Source organism: Halichoerus grypus, chromosome 5 (genome assembly GCF_964656455.1).
Source record: "Halichoerus grypus chromosome 5, mHalGry1.hap1.1, whole genome shotgun sequence".
NCBI lineage: Eukaryota > Metazoa > Chordata > Mammalia > Carnivora > Phocidae > Halichoerus > Halichoerus grypus.
In genome coordinates, this window is record NC_135716.1 from 179,767,027 (window position 1) to 179,786,856 (window position 19,830).

At 44.7% G+C, this 19,830-nt stretch overlaps 1 protein-coding gene across 2 annotated transcripts in view; it reads right to left on the reverse strand.

Moving 5' to 3' along the window:
* Window positions 1-19,830, reverse strand: part of PEX14 (peroxisomal biogenesis factor 14) — a 135,789-nt gene that overhangs the window by 20,683 nt on the left and 95,276 nt on the right. Inside the window, exon 4 of one of the 2 annotated variants that reach the window (XM_036123486.2) lies at window positions 6,245-6,373. The exons of the other annotated variant lie outside the window; for it this stretch is intronic. Coding sequence (XP_035979379.1) covers window positions 6,245-6,373 — 129 coding nt within the window. The remainder of the gene's footprint in view (window positions 1-6,244; window positions 6,374-19,830) is intronic. 2 annotated transcript variants of the gene reach the window in all.

Below are 19,830 nucleotides of genomic sequence, written 5' to 3' on the forward strand. Positions count from 1 at the left end.
GCCCCTCCACCGGTGAACGGACAAATGTGGTACATCTCTACCATGGAATACCGCTCAGTAATCAAAAGGAAGGAACCCCTGCTATGCACAGCGACTCGGATAAAGCTCAAAAACATTATGCTGAGCATAAGACCAGACAAGAGAGAGTACGTACTGTATGATTCCATTTATATAAAACCCAGGAAAGAGAAGTCTAGTCAGAAGCAACAGAAGGCAGACCAAGGGTTGCCCCAGAGTCAGGCTGGCTGGGAACAGGGCACAAGGGAACATTCTGGGGTACTGCAAATGTTCTACAATGTGGTGATGCCCACATGGGAGTGTACACCTGCCAAAGCTCAAAATCATACAAATAAAATAGGTGTGTTTTATTTTAGGTAAATTATACCTCAATAAAGTCAATTTAGGAAAAAAAAAAAAACTCAGAATTTTTAAAACAAAGAGAAAAGGTAAAGGGAGCCAGCAGTGATGGAGAACAATACCCAGCAGTGTGGGCTCTAGGTTCTCTCTCTGCTCAGTCAGCAGCTGACACCAAGGGGAAAAGCAAGACCTGAGAATTCAAATTCAACTTTTTAAAGTATCCCCTGCAATTTCTGACACATACAAAAGAATATAACATTTATATAAGTTATAAAGCATGATAATAAAGTTAGTAATCCTAAACCCACCTACTGTACCAGCCAGATCTTTCCAAATACCACTGAAACTAGCCATGTGTTCCTCTCCACCCAAGGGAAGCTATCATCCTCAAGTTAGTGTTTATTCCAACTCAAGCCTTCTGTGGGATATGAAAAGCTGGGAACGTGCCCCACCAGGACAAGGACTGCACTTCTCAGCCTCCTGTGCAGACGGGTGTGGCCGTGTGACGGAGCTCCAGCCAGGGGGCAGAAAGTGAAAGTGATGCGGGCAATTTCCAGGAGGTGTCCTTAGAAGGCTAGTCCTTCTCCCTCCTGTCCCTCCTCTTGCTGGATGGACAGCAGATGGGACAGCCGGAGCCGGAGCGGTCACACCGGAGCAAGGACGGGCGCCAGCCAGGTGTCAGGCATGCAGAGCACAGAGCCCCGACTGCCCATGTTTACAGAACCGAGAAATATTCTTCCATCTCGTTTAAGCCACTCTTATTTTGGGTTTTCTGTTATTTGTTGGGGCATCTTATAAAATGAACACAGGCTGCACTGTGGGCAAAGATATAACCCTACCTACCACCAACACCAGAGACTCTTTCAGTGGCCTAAGAAACCTACAGAATGGATTTCTTCACCTGGTTCTTTCCTGGGACACTTGCCCTCCTCAGTATCTACAAATGGCACTTAGGCGGCACCCACAGGGCGCCATGATGGGAGCAGCACAAAGCAGACAAAACAGAGCCCCTCCACCGGTGAACGGACAAATGTAGCACAAAAGCTACTATTCTAAACCAGTCACATGGACAAAAGAAAAAATACAATTTCCTAAAAATTAGAGAAATGTTTTCTTCAATATATAAACCAGTAACTTCTATGTAAGTAAAAAGTGAGATCTGCCTTCATTAATTCCAAAAGCTCTCACCATCACACCAAGCACGATGGCATGGGTTAGTCTTCACTGTACTCCCCCAAGCACCGCGCTTCCCTCTAAATGGTCAAATGGTGGCCTTCTGAAGGCAAGGCCTGTCCGCTCCCAGAGCCTGCATGGCCGAGCACACAGGAGGCCCCACTCACTGGCTCCCTGGGAAGCTCCCCATGGATGGTGCTATTACAGGACAGCCTTTCAATTCCCAAGCACATTTCCACCACCATCTATCCATCCAACAAGCATTTCTAGAGCACCTGCTAAGTCAGAGCCTTGGGTTATAGATTAAAAAAAAAAAAAAAAAAAAGCCTCTAATTCAAGGAATTCCAATGTAATAGAAAAGACAAGTGAATAAACATTTAATGGTAGTATGGCAGAGAACAGGGGACTGGGCAGGCCAAGGAGAACCTCCGTCCCACTGGAACGGAGGCATCTGGGACAGTCCTGGGAGGAGCTGACGGCTGTCCCCAACCCTGAGGGACAGCAACGAGCTGGCCGGGCAAAGAAGAGCGGAAGGCACTCGGGTAGAGCATCCGGGACAGCTGCCTCACACACTCCCAGAACATCTTCCCTACCTCTCCATGCAGCATCTTCTCAGATGATACAAATAATTTTAATATTAGTCTAAGAATAATATGGTCAAATAGGTAATACAGCCTCAAAAATGATTAGATGACACATTTTGAAGTAAAAAAAAATCAATGTGCTTTTCACTGTCCTCCATTAGGGTGACGGCCTGGCTGCCACCTCCCTCTCCAGGCCTCTCTTCCAGCCCTACCATCCCAGGCTCCAGCCACTGAACATCGCACGGTGTCATGTCCATATGCCTTTGCCTTAGCTTGGTTGCTCTCGTCCACCTTGGTCGGTCAATGAGCTGACCATGTCCGCACCCCCCGCAGCCCAGTTAAACATCTCCTACTGTCTGATGTGCCCCTTTGCCTCGTCCGGGCCACGGGCTTCACCTGGACCTACTTCACAGGCACCGCTATTTGCTTAACTGCCTTTCCTACTCAACAGGAAAAACTGGAGAGAGCAACTAGGCCTTATTAATCTTTTCACCACAGGGGTCTAGCACAGTGCCTGGCCCATAGCAGGAATAAAACAAATGCTTGCTCAGTGAATGAAGATAACCACGGGTAAGTACATGTTGCTCAACAGGGCTATGAAGAAGCAGAGTGAGAAAGAACCCACACTCTCAGGATTTCTAATCAAACGTCAAAGCCTTTCAATAACCTCACACACGTACATCCCAACTGAAGATATACAGGTCAATCTCGGAAAGACCTAAGTTAGGTACCAAAGACAGTGAGGGAAAATATTTAAGCCTAACAAAAAAATATTATCCTACAAAATTTATAATGGCCCTGCCTAAATCCCAAAGCTACCTTGCTTCGGGAGGAAATAAGAAAAATCAGCTTGGAACAAATCAATCAAGCAAGCATTTATCAGAACTTTATGTCCAGGACTGGGTAGGTGCTGCGGGTATACACACATACTGATTCCTGATTAAAGTCGAACAGAAAGAAAGCAAAACGAGAAGCAGAGAACGTCAGATTTCCTCTCGAATCCCAGCCTGACTTTCCTCTGAGCCCTGACAACACTGGTTTATTCTCACACCAGGTGACATCGAGCTTCCCCTCAGTGTCAACCTCCTACAGCTTTCACAAAGCCTTCTCCGACTTCTCTAGCCCACATTAATTTTTCTCTTTTCTGTATTCTTATGGAATTTCTTGTCTGTATAATTAATTTTGGCATTAAATCACAGTGTCTTATATTATTATCCTTTTCTTAAGAGTTTATCTTTTCTCTCCCAGAGAGCCTGTAAGATTTTTAAGGATCACGTTTTGTATCTCTGACGATACTGTACTAAGCACACAGTAAGTAGATGCTTAATAAACACGGATGGATTGACCTGGTACCTTTCTGGCAGGTGTCCAAGTTCTCTTTGCTGACACAGGCATTTACTACCATCTCAAGGTCAAGCACATTCACCAAAGAGCAGAGATACCAAAAGAGGCACAGAGTGGGACATCTCCCACCAAAGCAGAAGGGCTGGCGAGTCCAGAGGTGATAATCCAAGAGCACCGGGCTCCATGGCGGGGGGGGGGGGGGGGGGGTGTCCTGAAAAAGCTTACCCCTCCCTGAGATGTGAGCATCTGGGGCTGAGCCCAGAGAATCCCATCTTCTAGGCGTGGGTTCAGAGAAGGAGTATCTGTCCTTAAAGAGCCAAGACATGGGAAGGAAAGGGCTCTAGATATAAAATGGGCAAGAACACACATGAGTGGAGGCCATAAATCCCTCCCAGGACGCAGACAATGCCTCAGTGATAAGCATGCAGATTGCACACCTAGTTCAGAAACTCCCCTGAGTTTGCTTGTAATTAAGGGGGTTAGAAAGGTAAAAAAAATATATAAACCCAATTAATCATTTAAATATTTAAAGTCAGATTTTTTCCCCACTCCAGGATTAGTATATTTCATAATGCCAGCAGCAGACAGCCCTGGTTTTTACTGGGGTTCATTTTAGAGCATGTTTAAACTAGTCAGATTGAGTGATGCTTCCAGCAACTAATCGCATGTCAAATAAAAGATATTTTATGTAATAAATTACCGCTACAAGTAATTCAAATGTCATTTATCAGTTTTATTATCAGTCAGGCAAAGTCTTGTTTCTCTATATTAATCAAAATCAAGCTTTTTTTTTTCTTTTTTTTTTTTTTTTTTGAGCAGTTTTGACACCTCTTGGCAAAAGTACAGAAGTGAAGAGGTAGAGTCACCCCCGGAGCTGAAAGGAGCAGTGTAACAGTACAAGAGGAATGAAGCTCAACAATGACAAGTAGAAACTTCAGGGATTTAAAATTGCCATTACCATTGTTTTTATACTAGCGTCAAAGCAGGAAGGAGTCTGTCTCTAAGAAGATGTATTTTATTTTTAGGGCTGGGAGACTCTTAAAAATACTCCTACCTAAATACCTAAACGTGCTATGCTTCTTCTCAGAGAGACCTGGACAGAAGAATCTAGATGACGGCATTGTCCCCCTCCCCCGCCTTCTTTCACCTCTTTCAGAAAGACCAACAGTTTAACCCTTTGTGCCTACCAAAAGTAGGCAAGCGCGTGATGTTTTAGGCCAACTTTGTGACCAACCAGAACAATCTGTTCTGAGCAAGAAGTGTCCAAATAGCCGAGAGACCTGTTTGGTTTTAAGCCATGGAGGAAACAGCTGGAATAGAACAGATGTGGGTCTTAGAAAATTCTGCACCCCAGCTGCCACTGCTTGTCCTCAACAAATCCCATTAAATGGCTGGGCCCAGGGACACCACTAAAGAAAAAGTGTGGAGACCTAGCCTTTGGATAGAAGGAAACCCGGAGAGTATGTTTAGTGACCCAAAACAAACACAATGGATCAGAAAGAATGCCCGCCAGGAAGGAGACGTGAGTCCCAGCCTGACAAGTTGTGGCTACTGACTCAGTAGCTCCAATACAAGGCTTACCGCTGAGCACCATTTCTTGGGTCTCAGAGATCAGGGGACGCCAGCGGTTTGTGAGACAAGGTGACCACGGATGAGGTGAACTTGAATTTGTGCCACCTGGCCTCACCCATTCAGCCTTATCCAGAAAGCAAAAGAAAGGAGATATCTAACTGACATCCGTGACACCAGAACCCACCGCCCGGCCCCCCGCACTGCCTAAGCCAGCGAGGACGACGGCAAAGCAAGAGCCAGAAGGTAGCTCCAGACCACGTGGTGGGGGTCAAAACAAGCCTAGCATTTTGTTATGCCTTCCAAAATCTGACATCTAACACTGTTTTAAATTAACGTTTTGAAAAAATAAAACTTCTAAGATAGACAATTAAAATGAAGACAATTACAGAAAAGGCATTTTGAAAGACAACAGATCCAAGGCTGAGTTATGTTAAAGACATGAAACTTGAGCTATTTTCCATCACTTCGAAGCGAATTTTAATCTTTTTAAACTTTTTATAAGTGACTTAAAGAAGGGGTTCTGGTTGTATTTTGGAGACTGTACATTTATTACTAGTTTGAAGAACCATTATTCCTCAAACAGCTTCACTTAAAAACAACATGGGTCCTGTTCTCATGTAATAATTAAAAGCTAATTCAAAAAAGGAGCTTTACATTTAATCTGAAATTCTCTAACAGACTGTCACCACATAAATATACATGGTATAGCCAGGACAAGGAAGGAAAGAAGGAAAAGGAAGGAAGGAAAGAAGGAGAGAAGGGCGACGGAAGAGGCCACCCCAAATCTACTAATATTAACTTTAAAAAATAAAATTAGGAGAGGAGTCATTTCAGTGAGCAAACGAGAATGCGGTCATGAATCAGATGTTCACGTTCTTCATGAAAGAGTGACATGCAAAAGCATGATGTAAGAAAATAGAAACAGAACCAAGAAATACTTTTATAGATTCTTACTTGTAACCAAAATATTTCAAACAACACAATACACTCATTTATTCTGGTCCCTCATCTCTTCTTAAACCTTTGTCACATACTTAAAAGTTTGTCTAGGAGAGGATTTGGGTGTGGCACATTCTTCTGGAAAAACCCAAGAGCTGTCTACTAATCCCGGTTTCTCCCGGCTTGCTGAGTCTGGGAGATGGAAGGCACTGCTCTTTGGCCAGAATCCTGAACCCCAGACAAGGTTAAAGCAGGAGTTTGAACGGGTGACTTACTGTACGGCTGAGAAATGAGGTGAGGGGGCTGGACAGGAACCACCTGTGTGGCTGGGCCCAAGGACGAAGGCTCATCGGCAGCTGTGCCTGACTGCTGGAAAGCCAAATCAATCTCTTCATCTGTCAGCCCTGGGGGGAGAAGAGGACATAATTGCAGGTGAATACCTTTTGCCACTGTCCCTGGCCGCAACGAAATCTTCATTGAGAAAAGACCCTGAGAGCCCACAGAGTGCCTAGCATCCTGGTAAGTTTCCTCCCCGATTTCGGATTCTCCGGAACCTCTCTCAGTTGCAATTTAACCTTAAGCGACAGAATATTAGCCTCCACACTGCTTCCAAATGTGGCTCATTCAATTTCCTTAATTTATCCTTGAGTTTATTGCTGCTTTTGAAGTCGCTCCGAACTGCAATTCTCCATTCTTCCCCCGAAAACAGATACCATCAACTGCAAATGTGACTCATTTTAATCTGTAATGGTGTTAAAAAAAAGAGGGGGAAAAACTAACAATAATGCATGAAAACAGACAGGGAAACAAAAAACTAATTATTGGGTGAGACGACTAATTAGTCTCGATCGTTTCCGAAGACGGGAATAATTTGCTTTATTTTATGACAAATGCAGAAATAAAAAGAAAAATCAGGACTGACTGTGATTAGTATGAATGGGATATAGAATGTAAAGAAGAAAATAAAACAAGAAAACAGATCAAAACAAGGCCAGACCCAAACTTTCAGATGGTTATTGCTCCAGCCTAGCACAGGCTGCCGGAATCGCCTTTGGCGAGCTTCTCTGCTTCCCTTTGTTTCCATCCTCCCCACACTAGCGCGCACTGCGCTCAGGACAGCCCGGAAGAGCAGGGCGCCATCTGCAGTGGCTGCAGCGCGTGGAGAGGATTTGCCCATGGGAGAGTAACAGGCCGGGGAGGGCCCGAGGAGACCCCATTTCCAGTGGGCACCCGGCTGCAGCCCACTGGGGACGCTGGCCCTGTGGGAAGAGGACGAGGATGCCAACCAACCCGAAGAACAGGAACGAGGTGTGGCGCACAGGTGTGAGAAAGACTTGCCCGCAGGGCCGGTCCGAGAAGTGGGTACAGTGGGTACAAAAGTGCTCGGGCCGCCGACAGTGGGAGCGGCAGTGGGGAGGTCACTGCTAAGTCTGCAGAGACCCCTCCGGCCAGCCCGTGCTGTTCCAGGAATCCCAGTATCCGGTGCAGCCGCCACGCAGAGCCTTTAAATGAGGGCCGAGGGCTTTTCCCCATCTGGTCGGCAGCTCTCCATTAGAGGCCCATGGCCCGGCGTATTTGCCCCTGGGGGTAGATGAAGTTCAAGGAACTTCTGAGGATCAGCATCTTCCAGAGCACGGGGCCGCCCGCTCTGTGCCAAGGGGCCAATAGATGGGGCGCATTACTGCTCCGGAGCACAGCACCGCCCCACACCACACTGGCGTGTAGCTGGTGCAGCGCCTCTGTCCCTTTTCAGGCCCCACCACCAGCGGTCAGGGAGAAGGCCCGCACTACTCTAAAAGGCCCTGGACCCTCCATTCCCCTCCCTACGCTGAGCAGATGAGGGCTGTCCCCCCTCTGAAACCGCAGCCCTGCCCCTTCCCGCTCCGCACACAGGGGAGCCAGCCAGCGGTGGGCAAGGCTGCCCCTCAGTGAAGCCTGACTGCTGCTGCGGGGGGGCCCCAACGCACCCCACTCTCAGTGCACCAACGGGGCAGATGAAAAGGCTGGTGCCAAGCACCTTCAAATACAAAAGCTACCTTTGAGGATGCGGGGCTGTACTGGGCCGTTCCTCCTCCCAAATTCCCCAGCTTGCCCCAAAGGCCTCCCGAGAGAAACAGGGGCAGGACAGACGGACAGGTACCCCGAGCGTGTGCCTCTCGGGCTCCATCCAGCTTGGGAGTGGCGGCTAGTCAACCTCCGAAGAGGAAGGAGAACCCCTTTCAGAGTGCTCGGAGGAAAGACCCGGTTTTAACCAGTTCGTCATCCGCCGCGCGAGAAGCAGGCGCACGTGCGGCGTCAGCAGGGGCGATGGTCACTGGTACAGCACGGGCTTTCATAAACCTGGTGGCTCGTGTGCCTTGTCAGCCGCTGGCTGCAAATGAGGATAATTTTCCCAAAAGGAGCATTCAGTTGCTTTCTCATTTTCCCTTTTGGCTCTTTCAAATATAAACAAGTACGATAATGTTTAACGCTGGGGAAATATACAGTAAGTCACGGGCTGTGCCGCGGCCCTGAGAGCCGGAGCTGGTTAAAGGGACAGCACTCCCTGCCCGCTGCTCTGCCCTCTGGCTCGGAGCTTTTACGAAGCCTATTTTCCTAATAAAACATGTTCCTTGCGTTATTGCAGCCGAGCCCACTACTGAGGCCGTGGTTTAAAGGGCATCAGCACTTCTTTCCAAGCTCTTGTTTTTCAGAGACCTTATCATTTGATGCTCTAAATTTACATTGGCTGGAATTCTGATATCCCCAGTCCTCCGGAGAGTCAGGATTTTGATTTAGTTACATAAAATGAATCACTTTTCTTCTTGTAAAAAAAAAAAAGCATTTTCATGATCTCACTGAATAATATAATTTCATAGCTGGACCACGATCCCAGGCACTGCGTTCATTTAACAGATAAAGAACAACAACAACTAAGGCCCGAGGAAGGTGAAAACATGCCTCAGACCCCACGAGGCAGGCATGGTGCTGCCTGCTCGACAACCCACGGCTCTCCGTCTGCCGCCTGGTGGCTGCCCCTCTAGCACAGAAACAACAAATGGCAGATTCTGAAATCACGTCTTAAGTCTTCAAGCTTGTGAGAGGTTGAGAGAAGCACTAAATGGTCTCTCTCAGCCCCAGCTGGCACCCCATCTACAGGTGAGGGCTGACGAATGGCGTTTGGGGGCCAGACCAAAACAGCACAGAAACCGAACGCCCGGATCCTATCTGCAAGTGACACCAGGACAACTTTTTGAACTCCAAAATGACAAGGGTAGTGTCCCCGTCTCGTTCTAATATTCTAACTTCCAATAAATCCAAAGGCCTCTCACAGACCTGAGAGCCCTCTTCCTCAGAGCGCCCCCAGCTCGGGGTGCACCGGCCAGCCAGATTCAGTGTTCTCTCAACGCAGGTTGATTCATCTGGGACTCATGGAGACTCAGCGGGAAGGGGTGCATCTCCGTCAGAACACAACAGTCACCTACGCAGTCATGGCTCCTGCTGCTGAACTGACCAAGGCAGGGAAGAGGGACAGCCACAGGACCCACACACAGGACGTCCAGGCTTCCTTCCCCTCCCCTCCCCCCTACAGACGGCAGAGAGCTTAGACTGAGACCTTGCAGAATCCCAAAGGTTAAAAGGAATAATAAAGGAAACCGCCAATTGGAAGTGAATTATATTTGGCTGTGAAAGCTGAGGCATAGGCTATATCATAAAAGGCATCTCTTTGCGTTGTTTACCATCACCCTGACTAATGCAGACCTTTTTTGTTGTTGTTGTTTTAAATAATCTCATGCAAATTAGACACACACACTTCCTTCCAGTTGATTGCTATCTGCAAGGAATAATCTAACCGCAGAGGGACCAAGCAAGGGCTGAGCAGAGCAGAGATGGGGGCAAAGGGTGTTGCCATCCTGTGGCAGGCAAACCTCCTGCCATGGAGTCTTCCTTTAGTCACCACCTTTGGAAGAATTAGCCAATTTCAATAAAGCCCAAGAGTTTCTTTCAGTTGGGGTATCAGTTTGCATTATGCAATACTACTAGCACTTTGCATTTAGATGCTTTCGGGAACGTCAACCTCTGCCACTTGCCAATTCCAAGAGCTACCTGCCTTGGTCTGTGACAGTTAAAACGTTATCACTGACGGAGAGTAAAACTAAGAAAGTCCTGCTCAGTTATTCCATCCACTCACTAGCTTTAGCCAAGAGGAGGAGAAAGGAGTGAGGGCACCTGTCCAATATGAGGAGGCCAAAACACCTGTCTCTGAGAGGCAGTGTCATTTAACCTTTAAGATCACAGGTGCCTGGAGGAGCCTGGGTGTCTCAGTCGATTAAGCGGCTGCCTTCAGCTCAAGTCATGATCCCAGGGTCCTGGGATGGAGCCCCACGTCCAACTCCCTACTCAGCGAGGAATCTGCTTCCTCTGCCCCTACCCCCACTCATTCTCTCTCTCTCAAATAAATATTTTAAAAAGGACAAAAAAAAAAAAAAAGGACCACAACTGCCTGACTGGCAAAACTGAGAGCTCTCAATTCACACAGTGCAAACGAGGGTCCCGAACACCCGGAATCAGGGTGGACTCCTTGTTCTCTCAGTTCTCTGGAATCTACTTTCAGAACCAGTGCCCTTTACAAGGAGACGGCTGCGGCCCCAGTGCAGAAGCCGCCCGGAAGATTTCTTTTCCAACACTTTCCCCAGGGTGGGATTCTTTTAAAAGAACAGAGCAAGCAAGTTACAAGCTATTGATTAATAAAGCCCCTTGTTACTGCTGTGGGCAACTGAAGTGAACGGCTTCCTCGGGGCTGCCACACCTGCTTGTTTGTATCCCCTAGAAGATACACAGGTTTGTTTTCTTTTTCTAAAGGTTTCGATTCAAATGCAAACAAAACCAAACTGGTTGACTTTGTGAGCTGCAGCCGGGACCTGGGACCTGGGAGCTCGACGCTGCAGGCCCTTTCCCACGGACTCAGACAAAACTGGGCACCGGGAAGAGCTGACTTTTTCCTGCGGGACTGGCTGTGCAAGGGCTTCTCAGAATAAGTCACCTCGGTGCTGTCCCCAGTGACCGCTGAGCACTGCCACGGGGCCTGGCCCTATGCAGGTGAAGCAGAAAGACAGGTGACAGCAGACAGCAGCATTCCCTGCATCTTGCAGGTCAAACAGGTCAAACAACAGCCCGGACAGCGGGGTTAGGAATAGTTTAGAAATAAGCAAAGTAATGAACACCCGACGGCACCTTCCAGCCGGGCCTGAGTTTTATAATAAAAATGTCAAGTCTGGCTGGGATTGGGGAACAGGGCCAGAAGGCCAGCAGCAAAGGGCGGCAGCTGCAGGCTGGCCACTGGGGCCATCTTCCTCCCGCATCACAGTCCCTCCATGTACAGGGTTTGGGTGATTCATCTGGGACATGCGGAGACTGTGCGGGGGTCACCTCTCTGAGAACACAACTAGTTATCTCCCCATGCACACTCTGAGAGGAGATGAGGCAGAGAAGACAGCTGGCTAAAAATACTCCCCAAATTAAAAGAAAAATCAACTCTCTCAGAAAAGGCTGGTGGGGGGGAGGGAAAAAAGTATTTTTTATTTTATTTTATTAACATTTTGTTGGAACAGTAGAGTACAATAAGGACTCTCAGAGCCTCTAAAAGTCGTTGGATGACCTGTAGACCCCTATTTCCCAGTGCCTTGTATAAAATTGAATTTTTTAAACATAAATTACACGTAATGACGACACTGTAAAAACTAACAGTAATGGAAAGCTGTGCTGTATTTCATTAGCCTGTATTATTCCGTGCCACCTGATCCAGCCGGGCCTTGTTTATGAGTTAGTGTGTTAGCAGATGCCGATGGAAGCATTTGCTTCGACCTTGCTCTTCTCATTGGGGCATGAAATTACGACGGCAGCACCTTGATATTACAGCCATAAATACAGTAAACTGCAAATTTAAGCCAACGGCTCCTATTGTCTCTGAACATAAAGCTGATCGGTATTTATTTAAAAGGAGAACAAAAAAAATATTATATATCACCTTGTTTATGGGGCCTCCCCCACCCACTTTCTTATCCCCTCCCCCAGCCCCCCAACCTGTCTAATTCACTTGGTTAAAATATTAAGCAAATAAGCCAAGTGCTTTCTCCTCTACTGATTAACTATTCTCAAGCGGTGAAAACAGTTTTTGAGAAAACTAGTTCCAAATATCATTAGCCCCTGAATGAAAGAGTTTTTATAAAAACTGATCTGATGATAGGGCTGGTCCCCACCATCTGATACTAATATGTAAATTCAGGAACAAGACATGAGACTTTCCTGTCTCCTTAAATGAGGAAAGTTCAAACAATAGGAGAAAAGTTGCTGATGATGCCCTGAAATTGAACGTCCTTTCAGTACCCTTCTAAAAATCGTTAGGCAGAAATGCTATTTCAAAAAGCAGCAAAACACTGCCTCCTGCCACCTAAGGAAAGAAAGAAAGATACCTAACCAAGAATATAATTCTCATCTCAACACAGGGAGCCGGGGACCTCTCATTAAAATTTGCACCAACCCCCTCCTTATCCCAGTGAACCATAAAGACAATATATCCTTTAAATACATTAAATGTGCAAGAAAAATAAACACAAAGACAAAAGGACACTGGCTATCACCCAGCCACGTCTCCTAGTATAAATCACTGAGTAAAAAGCCAGCGCCAAATGTATTGCTTCGAGACTGAGGAACCAGGCAGCCTTGTTCCACTGTCAGTCTGAAAAGAGAAGGCAGTCTGTTCTCCTGATGTTGGTCAGACGCAGAGGATCCCTCTGCGTCTGAGAGAGGCAGCCGAGAGATGTAAAAACTCAGCCAAGTCCAAGTTTGGAGATTTCTCACAGTTGGTGGTGAAAACGCCAGCACGCCAGCAGGCAGGCTCTGCAGCCCACTACCAGCAAAGCCGCAGAAGGACTGTCGGAGCCCTGAATCACATGCAAGTTTCGGGGAGCAAGTGCGTTCCAAATCAGACAGGCTGGGGCCCCGGGACCCAGTGCTCAGTAGCATCAATGGCCAGGATCACTAAGTTTTGTACATTTACTTCGGATACGTTATTCCACAGGCAGACGTACTCCCTTGGAGCCCTAAATTACTTCAGCCACACCAGTCACCGAGCTTAGCTCCTTCCGCATAAGGAGGAAACTTCCCTATAAAATTTATTGAGCTTCTCTGGGGAGTAGTATAACTGGTGAACAAGACAGAAGTGAGCTGCCCCTCTGTGTAACCCAAATTGAGATCTCTCATATGAAAGACTGGGAGGGTTTCCAATCAGCATCCATGATGTCTATTTTTAGATCTATAGTCTAAAGGTTTTTTTTTCTTTTAATCCCTCTCTGCTAAATTAAAAACAAAAACAAAGACGAGTTGATTTTGTTATTTGTTCATCAATTCCAAAGGATTAATACCACGGCAAATGTTGTCGCCGGCTGTTGTGGACGGCAGTATCTAAGCCAGCAGGTCCTTGGCAACAGGCTGAGAAGTCAGCCCTGCCACGGTGCGCTGAACAAGTCCTGGGGAAGGAACTGTGTCTTTAAAGACCGGAGGGTTTGATAATCAGGAATCATAGCTATTTGAATGCCAAGGGCCAGGTAAGCCAAAGGTATGTTTGTGCATATGCAGAAAAGCCAAATTAATAAGCACTTTTAACTATACTTGAATCCTGCTCCTGTTTTAGAAGAGGCAGAGAAGTGTATTTAAAAAAAAAAAAAAAAAAAAAATTTTTTTTTTTTTCCACCTCTGACAACCAAACCAAGAAATTCAGATCTGGAAGAAAAGCCTGAAGCTCATCTGGTCAATCTCCTATTCTTTTCCTTTTTCTTCTGTTTTAAAAGTCGAGAGAAAAGGACACAGAGAGGGACAGTGACTCACCCACAGCCCCTGGTGAGCCCCAGAGGCAAAACCAGATTCTCAACACTGAGTTCTTTTTACAGGGTGGCCGATGAGGGGTTGGGGGGGGTCAAGCAAGAGCAGCCGGACGTGCGTGCTCCCCTCTACTATCTGACACAGCTAGGACATTTTTAATAAGCAAACTCTTAGAATCAATCGCCTCGAAAAAGAAGAAAAACAAAAAGAATATATATGGAGCATAGGGTGAAAACAAGGTAAAGGGTATACAGAACCTCTATGTTAAAAAAAAGAACATATGTATCTACACACATACAAACACATCTATTTAGTTGTGTGTGGGCATAAAATAAAGAGAGATGACACAGGTAACACTGGTTACAGACAGAGGGGACTGGCAGCTGGGGACAGAGACTGAAGGCAGACTTTACACTGTCTATCCTTAGGAACTGTATTCCATGTGAATATATTTCCAATTCAAAAGGATAAATTACTTTTTAAGAACAAAGAGAATATCTGGGAAGGGAAAAAAAAAAAACCAAAAACCCTTAATCCTGAGCAAAATCACTTAAAAATGTTTATCCCCATTTTCTGGAGGAGAAAAACCAAGACAGAAAAAGAGACGAGCCCAGAAAACTGGGATTAGATCGATTACCACATTTTCTAATTTCTTGCTTAACCCATTGTGGCTGTAACCACAGCAGCCAAGTACAAGGTGGCTTTCTTTCTTTCTTTCTTTTTTTAATGTGTGTTTTTAAAAGGCAGGCATCTGTTCTATTTTGACACATCCTGGCAGCCCAAATGTTTCTTTCAGCTCTAAATATTTGCTTCACCAATGGAAATGTTTCCATCACTGCAACAAAACAAACATTTGCTTTGGGATGGTAGGGACAGCCATACGCTGTTTCATATGTTAGTGATCTGGGAGACAACTTACCGTGGGCCCCAGATCAAGGTGGAGATTTCTGTTCCTTAAGGAGAGCACTGGCGTAAGAGCTCGGTGTACCAAGACACACTTCAGTCACTCAGCTGAGTGCTGGGACGGTTCAGTGTTCATTTGGGGTTTTCTTTAGCATCTTGAATCTTAAGTATATGATCAGAAGGCTTATTATTTGGCATTCAACTTACTTCCTAAAGTTTTAAATTACCATGGAACTACCAAATCTTTTAAAGTCCTCATATTAATCTGATATTAACACATTAAAACATGCTGTGTCCTAATAGGTCAATACAGTACGTAAATTATTTTGTCACACCTATCTGTGTAGCTCAAATGACTTTGGTATTGGTTACTACCGTCAACATTACTAGCGTAGAGATAAATATTTAGTACTCAACCAAATCCATAAATATTTGAGTGCTTATTTTGCTAGGCAATGTGAGAGCCAAGACCTCATCTTCCCTACCTGTTAAATGGCAGCCTCCCTAAGACCTCCTCCCTCCAATTTCTTATGTTGAAAGAGTATTTTGTGTCTTCTATTTATAATACATGTAATATTATATAATATATAAACATAAGATCTACAATACATAGACATATCTATCCACTGATAGTAAAAATAGCACGTCAATTGCAGAAAACATGGAAAATAAAGAAAAGCAGGGAAAGTAAAAATCATTTACATTTCCACTCTCCACCTAGAAATAACAGCCAAAATTTATAAAGCCCAAGTGTCAAAGAATAATTTAAGGAGCTTTTTATATTTTTAACTGTTTGAATGCCAAACAGGAGCAGGGCCGCCAAGGGGTGCAACTCCAGGGCCCCACGTCACTGTGCCCGTGGCACCTCGTGGGCCTGTGCAGCGTGTAACCCACGCGGCAAGAGGTGACAGGGGTGGCCCTTTGGCTCCCAATTTACAGGTAAGGAAGCTGAGCTACGGGGACAGTAAGCAGTCTATCTCGGGTCCTAGTGCCTGCAGGTGGGGACAGGCAGGAGTCTGCACAACTCCAGACAACTCAGCGCAAGTACTCCAAACCTCTCGTTCATGTTGAAAGGAGACGCTGCCATCCTGCCCTCACTTCTGGCGTATCATTCAGATGTGTTGGTAAAGTTATTAAGATGGAATTTTTTCAAAATAAAAATGACTTTTTTGGCATTAGAATACCCCAAAGCTGGCAAAGGAAGTGCCAATTGAGAAGTTTGCTGTGGAAGTACAAACCGAGAAGCTTCTAGAAGATAATTCCGCACTCTATCTCAAGAGTATTAAAAATGTTCAGGGGGGGGGCGCCTGGGTGGCTCAGTTGGTTAAGCGACTGCCTTCGGCTCAGGTCATGATCCTGGAGTCCCTGGATCGAGTCCCGCATCGGGCTCCCTGCTCGGCAGGGAGTCTGCTTCTCCCTCTGACCCTCCCCCCTCTCATGTGCTCTCTCTCATTCTCTCTCAAATAAATAAATAAAATCTTTAAAAAAAAAAAAAAAAAAAAAAATGTTCAGGGGGGCCTGGGTCGGTCAGTCGGTTGAGTGTCCGACTCTTGGTTTCGGCTCAGGTCACGATCTCAGGGTCTTCAGACGGAGCCCCGTGTTGGGCTCTATGCTCAGCATGGCATCTGCTTGAGATTCTCTTTCTCCCTCTGCCTCTGCCCCTCACCCCCCCAAAGTAAATAAAATCTTAAAAATAAAAATAATGTTCATAACCCTTTGACTCAATAATTTTACTTCTAGGAAATCATAAAATATATAGTATAAGACTAATGTACAAAGATGGTTCCTCACCGTATTTTTAAGAAAAGCAAAACATTTAAACGACGTAAATGTCCAAAGAGGACTGACTAGACAAATTAGGACACATTTCAGTAATGTGGTATTATTCAACTGTGCACATTCTCATGAACAATTTCTGATGGCATGGGAAAATGCTTTTGATACATTAAGACATAAAAAGCAGATGTTATATTCATAGCTTGATCTTAATTACATTTAAAAAAAGAACAAAAGGAAGCAGGAGAGTTGCATCATTTTTAACTTAATCTGAATCCAACGTATACATCTTCAGAAGAGAGAAGGGAAATCAACGCTACAAGCAGTGGGGAGGGCCCACCATTCCATTCAAGGAGTGCTGTGTTTGAAAGCGGGCGTGACACAGGACATCCGAATTGGCCGTCTGCTCAACTCATCCCCACGCGCTCTACGGTCTGAGCGTCCTGCCACGGGGAACTTCTCCCCCATATATCTTGGCACCCATGTGCAAAGCCAACCGTGTCATCTGGTGTTGAACCAAAGATCTGCTTCAATGGGAAGAAAAATGTTGCCATACCAGACCTACTGAGAAGCGATACAGCTGTATCCCGCAAAACACCCTTCTGTGGGACTTTTAACAATTGCTTTAAAAATATTTAACAGATATATTTCCATAGTACAGTTCCGTATTCTAAAGATACAGAAGGGTATACGGTGAAAAGCTGTCTCCCTCCCACTCCTGCCACCTGACCATGCAGTTACATCTCCCAGAGACAACCACTGATACTAGTTTCTTACATGCCTTCTAGAGATAGTCTATGAATATGAAAGTGCTCTTCTATATCCATATATACATTTTATATATTAGTGTATATATGCATATGTATATTTTTTGTATAAATAACAGCACGGTGTAAACACTATTCTACAAGTTGCTATTTTTAATTAATACATCTTAGAGAGTATTCCTTATTAGTATCTGTAGTGCTCTCTCATGCTACTTAGTAACTATAAGGTATTCCATTTTGTGGACGTACCATAACTTATTTAACTTGTCCCCTACTGCACACATATTACAGAGCCCCAAAACAAGTCCTTGTATGTACCATTAGTACATGTGCACGGTGTCCCTGGGAGTAGGCTCAGATACGTGCAGTTCTAATTTTGATAAACACTGATTAACCCTCCTGAGAGTGGTTTCCATTTACTTCCCACCAGTGTGCGTGTGTTTCCCACAACTCTGCCTGCGTGATGCTATCAAGCTTTTTCTTGGTCATCCTGAAAGGTAAAAGAATGGCCTCATTGTAGTTTTAAGTAAACTTTTGCTGGCGTTCAATACACATATAGAAGAGCACACATTTTAAGCCAACAGTTTGACGTATTTTCACACAGTGAAAATCTCCATGTAGCTACCACCCAGATTAAAAAATAATAATAATAAAACAACAGCCTGTGGAAGCAGCCCTCATGTGCCCTTCCCGTCACCACTGAACTTCTACCACCACAGATGAAATGTGCCTATTTTTGAACTATATAAAAATGGAATGATTCCGAAAGCATTCTTTCACAGAGGACTTCTTTTGCTCAACACGATGCTTGCGTAATGCACGTACACTGTTGTGTGTAGCCATGGTTCACTCCCTCTGACTGCCATACAGTATTATTACACAGGACAAGCATGAACTACAACATATCTGCTTGTTCCACAGCAATGCTGCTAATCACATTTTTACACAGAGACTTTGGAGGGGACCTGCTGGATCATGTGGGGTGTGCATATTCTCAGTTGAACAGACACTGTCGAGTCTCCAAAGTGGTCAGGCCAATTTACACTCACACCAAGAATGTGGGAGACTTCTGCTGTTCTACATCCAACACCAAAGTTCAGGGTTTTTCCATTTTGGCCATTCTGGTGGGTGTGAAGTGATTATCTTGTTCTGAATTTAATTTGCATTTCTCTGATGACTAATGAGGTTGAACTGTCTTTTTGCATATTTAGTGTCTTTACTGGGTACAGTGTCATATACATGTATGTGTAGATATACACTATTTATATACAGATGCATAAATATGGTAAGTTTGTTAACTGTGTTGTCAGAAACTTGATTTCTGTCTGTGTGTACTATCAATTATTAAGAAAGAGGTTTTAAAACTTTCCATTGTGATAGCAGATTTGTCTAGTTCTCCTTTCAGTTCTGTCCATTTTTGCTTTCTGTATAATGAAGTGATGTTATTTGGTATATACATACTTAGAAATGTCAAATCTTCCTGATGACTGATCATTCTGAAATTTCCTTACCTCTCACTCCACTTTTAAGTCTATCTTGTCTGATATTAGTATCTGGTTTCTTTTGGTTAGTATTTGCACAGTATCTTTTCCCATCGTTTTCCTCTTAATCCTGTGTGTCTTTTCATTAAAGGCACATTTGATGTAAGCAGCACTGAATGGGGTTAGCATTTTTTTTAATCTAATCTTGACAAACTTTGCTTTTAATGGAGTAGTTAGTCTATTTACATTTAACGTGAATACTGAAATTTGGGGGTTTATCTCTTTCATCTCACAATTTGTTTTCCTTTTGATCTGTTTAATGCCCTCCTTTCTCTTCTTGCCAACTTTTTAATTCAGCTTTCCCCTCCATTGGCTTGTAGTCAAGGTGGTTTTTGATGGATTTCTTCACTGTAGTGTTACTAACTTTCCTTTTGTAGTTACTAAATAGCTTGGAGGAGAGACTCTCAAACTTTCACCTCTAATTTCAGCATCCATCAGTGGACTGTGTGTCTGCGATGATAATTACTGTCATGTTTGCCTAATGGGGGGATCCTCAATTTTTAAGAGTGAAAGGGGTCCTAGGCTGGAAATGTCTGAGAACCAATGCCCTAGATACCACCATACACCCTTGACTTACTATAGTTTCATATAAATGAGAAATGTTACCATTTTGCCAGCAATTCCAACACTTTCATCCATCCTTCTGCCTGTGTTACTGTCACACATTTCAATTATACATGTGTCTTAAACCCCACAAGAAAGACACCGTTATTTTATACAGCCAATATCCATTTCTATTTGTCCCTTCCCTTGCCTGCCTGCATTTTGTGTCTTCAGGTAGGATCATTTTCTTTCTGTCTGAAAACTCCATTAGTGTTCCTTTCAGTGTAGGTGTGCTGGCAATGAATTCCCTCAGTTTTGTTTATCTGGAATATCTATATTTTCCTTCACTTTTAAAAAGTGTTCTATTGTGAAAGAATTTCAGGCTTACAGAAGAGGTGCAAGAATAGTACCAAGAATTCTCATGTATCTTCCACCCAGATTCTTCAAATGTTAAATTTGCTTTATTATTCT